A 2,377-nucleotide genomic window follows, 5' to 3' on the forward strand; every position below is an offset into this window, starting at 1 on the left:
CTGAACCATTCGTTTTTGAAACATTTCGGGTGCACTGTTTATTCCGAACGGTACACGATTCCATTTGTATCGACCAAATGGGGTCATAAAAGTAGTTAAATCAGAACTTTTGGGATCTAGTACCATCTGCCAGAATCCATTTCGTAGATCCAACACCGTAAAAACCCGCTTACCATTTAAACGACTTAGAATTTCTTCTGCTGTCGGAATAAGAAAACGCTCCCTTTTGATACAAGCGTTCAATGGTTTCGGGTCGAGACATATGCGCAAAGACCCATTGGGTTTCTCGACTATCTGCATATTATTGACCCAATCAGTAGGATAGTCAACGGGACTGATAATATGCTGTTTTTCCATTGATGTCAATTCCTTCTTGAGACGATCATGAAGACTAGAGGGAATGCGATTTTTGTAATGCAACACAGGTACTGAACTGTCTTTGAGAACGATGGTACAACTACCAGGAAATTTTCCTAGCCCCATAAATAATTCATTGTTCTGTTCAATGAACTGTGATTTCTCAGATGGAAACTGTTTTTCAGCCTGCACTGAGTTCACACGCTTAACTAGACCAAACGAAACACAAGTTTCCGATCCTAATAATGGTTCAAAAGAATCATCGACAACGAGGAAATCTGCAACTTGAGTGGTTTGCTTTTCATAATCATAACAGGGAAGTGAAACTTTACCATGAATTTTAATTTTATTCGAACTGTAGTCAACAACGTCAATCAACGTCGAATCACGAACTATAGGGCATTTTAACCCAACAACAATATTTAACGGAATGCAGTTAACATCAGCACCAGTATCGATTTTAAAAACAACTAACTGATCTCTGATACCATACCGTTTGGTTCATTTGACGCGTGCCACCTCACCTGACAACATGTTTGAATTTATTCTATAATGAGAAGATACCTCACTTATATTAGTTTCTGTTTCAACCATATTCAGATCAATCGAAAAGATATTACTTGCATTCTTCCAGTTCACACTGTGGACGGCTTTACTGGTTAAAACTTGCTTTGACGTACCAGGCTTTCCTCGGTTATCTTGGCTCTTACCCGTTTTCGCCGCTCTGCAAAATTTCTTGAAGTGTCCGAGACGTCCACATAAGTCACAATTAATATTAATGGCTGGGCAGTAACGACGGTGACGTACGCTGTACGGTTGACCACAGTTATAACAAGCAGCAGCTTTGATAACCGCGACTTCATTAATTTCCTTGGATGATGATTCTATAACCGCATGCACATCGCTGTACCCAACTTTCTGGTCGAGCAATTGCTTGTTCTCTGCGGCCGCTTCAAAAATTTTGCAAGTCTCCACAATTTTCGATAACGGATCATCCTTCCCATCTAATAATTTGAGCTGTAGTTTTTTATCTTGAACACCGATTATTATTTTGTCCCGCAACATCCGATCTGCATATGATGCATGACACGCTGAACATTCATATTCACAGTAAGCAAGCTGTGTTCGAAGTGCTGTTTCAAAGTCAGCAAACGGTTGCTTTTCTTTCTGGGTGATCATATTGAACTTAAATGCCTCCATCGCAACATTTTTACGTGGGAGGCAATATCCATCAAATGCATCGATCACTCGCGCTAGTGTGCGCTGTACTTGCAAACCGTCAATGACATTGCCTCCGACAGCCTCCGCTCCTTCAGCGACTCCAGCAACACCAGCACCTCCAATAGCAGCAGCACCGAACAAACTGTCAACATCACCATTGTTGGGAAATAAGTTGTTGTAAATTTCCAGACCCCTCTCTCCAATGAGCCACAAAAACTTTGCTATCTTATTCTTCTCTGTTTCCCCGTTTTTGTTCGTAGCGATCATGTTGATGTAAAATTGTTGCTTCCATTTTGGCCACTCTTTCGCCAAGTTCGAACAGTCTAGTGGTTGGGGCAAACGCGAATCTATTTCGTTTTATTCAAATGAACACACGCGGTGAAAATATTACAGTTTTTCTTTAGCACTCCGAAGTGATTGTATTAGTCAAACGTTTCACTAATACATCCATTCGCTAATGTGAGTGATATTCCACACTACTGAATCCCCTTTTCACGCTTCCAGAAATTTCGATATGGTTCTTCAAACAATCCGCACTTTTAGCGATTAACCCGAATTTACGATTGAAATTTCACTGCACTTTTTCTGCAGGTATCCGTTTACTTCTGGCACCATGTAACAGGCATCGGATAATCAGGACTAAACCTACAATTAGTGTTCAGTTGATAAGCACTTTATTAATATAAAAACGTCCTCACGGGGCAAGCAACTAATTTCAACTGCCCTAATGTGCACACAAATAACACCACTCTAGAAAGGCAAGTGTGGCCAGTTTTAAATAATAACAATCTTCTTACAC

General features: G+C 40.5%; 1 protein-coding gene across 1 annotated transcript; it reads right to left on the reverse strand.

Annotated features, from left to right (window-relative positions):
• Positions 1 to 856: 856 nt before the first annotated feature.
• LOC129767869 (uncharacterized) lies at positions 857 to 1,845 on the reverse strand. Its single transcript, XM_055769114.1, has 2 exons — positions 978 to 1,845; positions 857 to 904 (listed from the first exon to the last, which is right to left on the reverse strand). Exons 1-2 carry the CDS (start codon positions 1,843 to 1,845, stop codon positions 900 to 902), a joined length of 873 nt encoding a protein of 290 aa, XP_055625089.1. The 3' UTR covers positions 857 to 899.
• Positions 1,846 to 2,377: the final 532 nt, after the last annotated feature.

The sequence above is a fragment of the Toxorhynchites rutilus genome, chromosome 2 (assembly GCF_029784135.1).
Source record: "Toxorhynchites rutilus septentrionalis strain SRP chromosome 2, ASM2978413v1, whole genome shotgun sequence".
Taxonomy (NCBI): domain Eukaryota; kingdom Metazoa; phylum Arthropoda; class Insecta; order Diptera; family Culicidae; genus Toxorhynchites; species Toxorhynchites rutilus.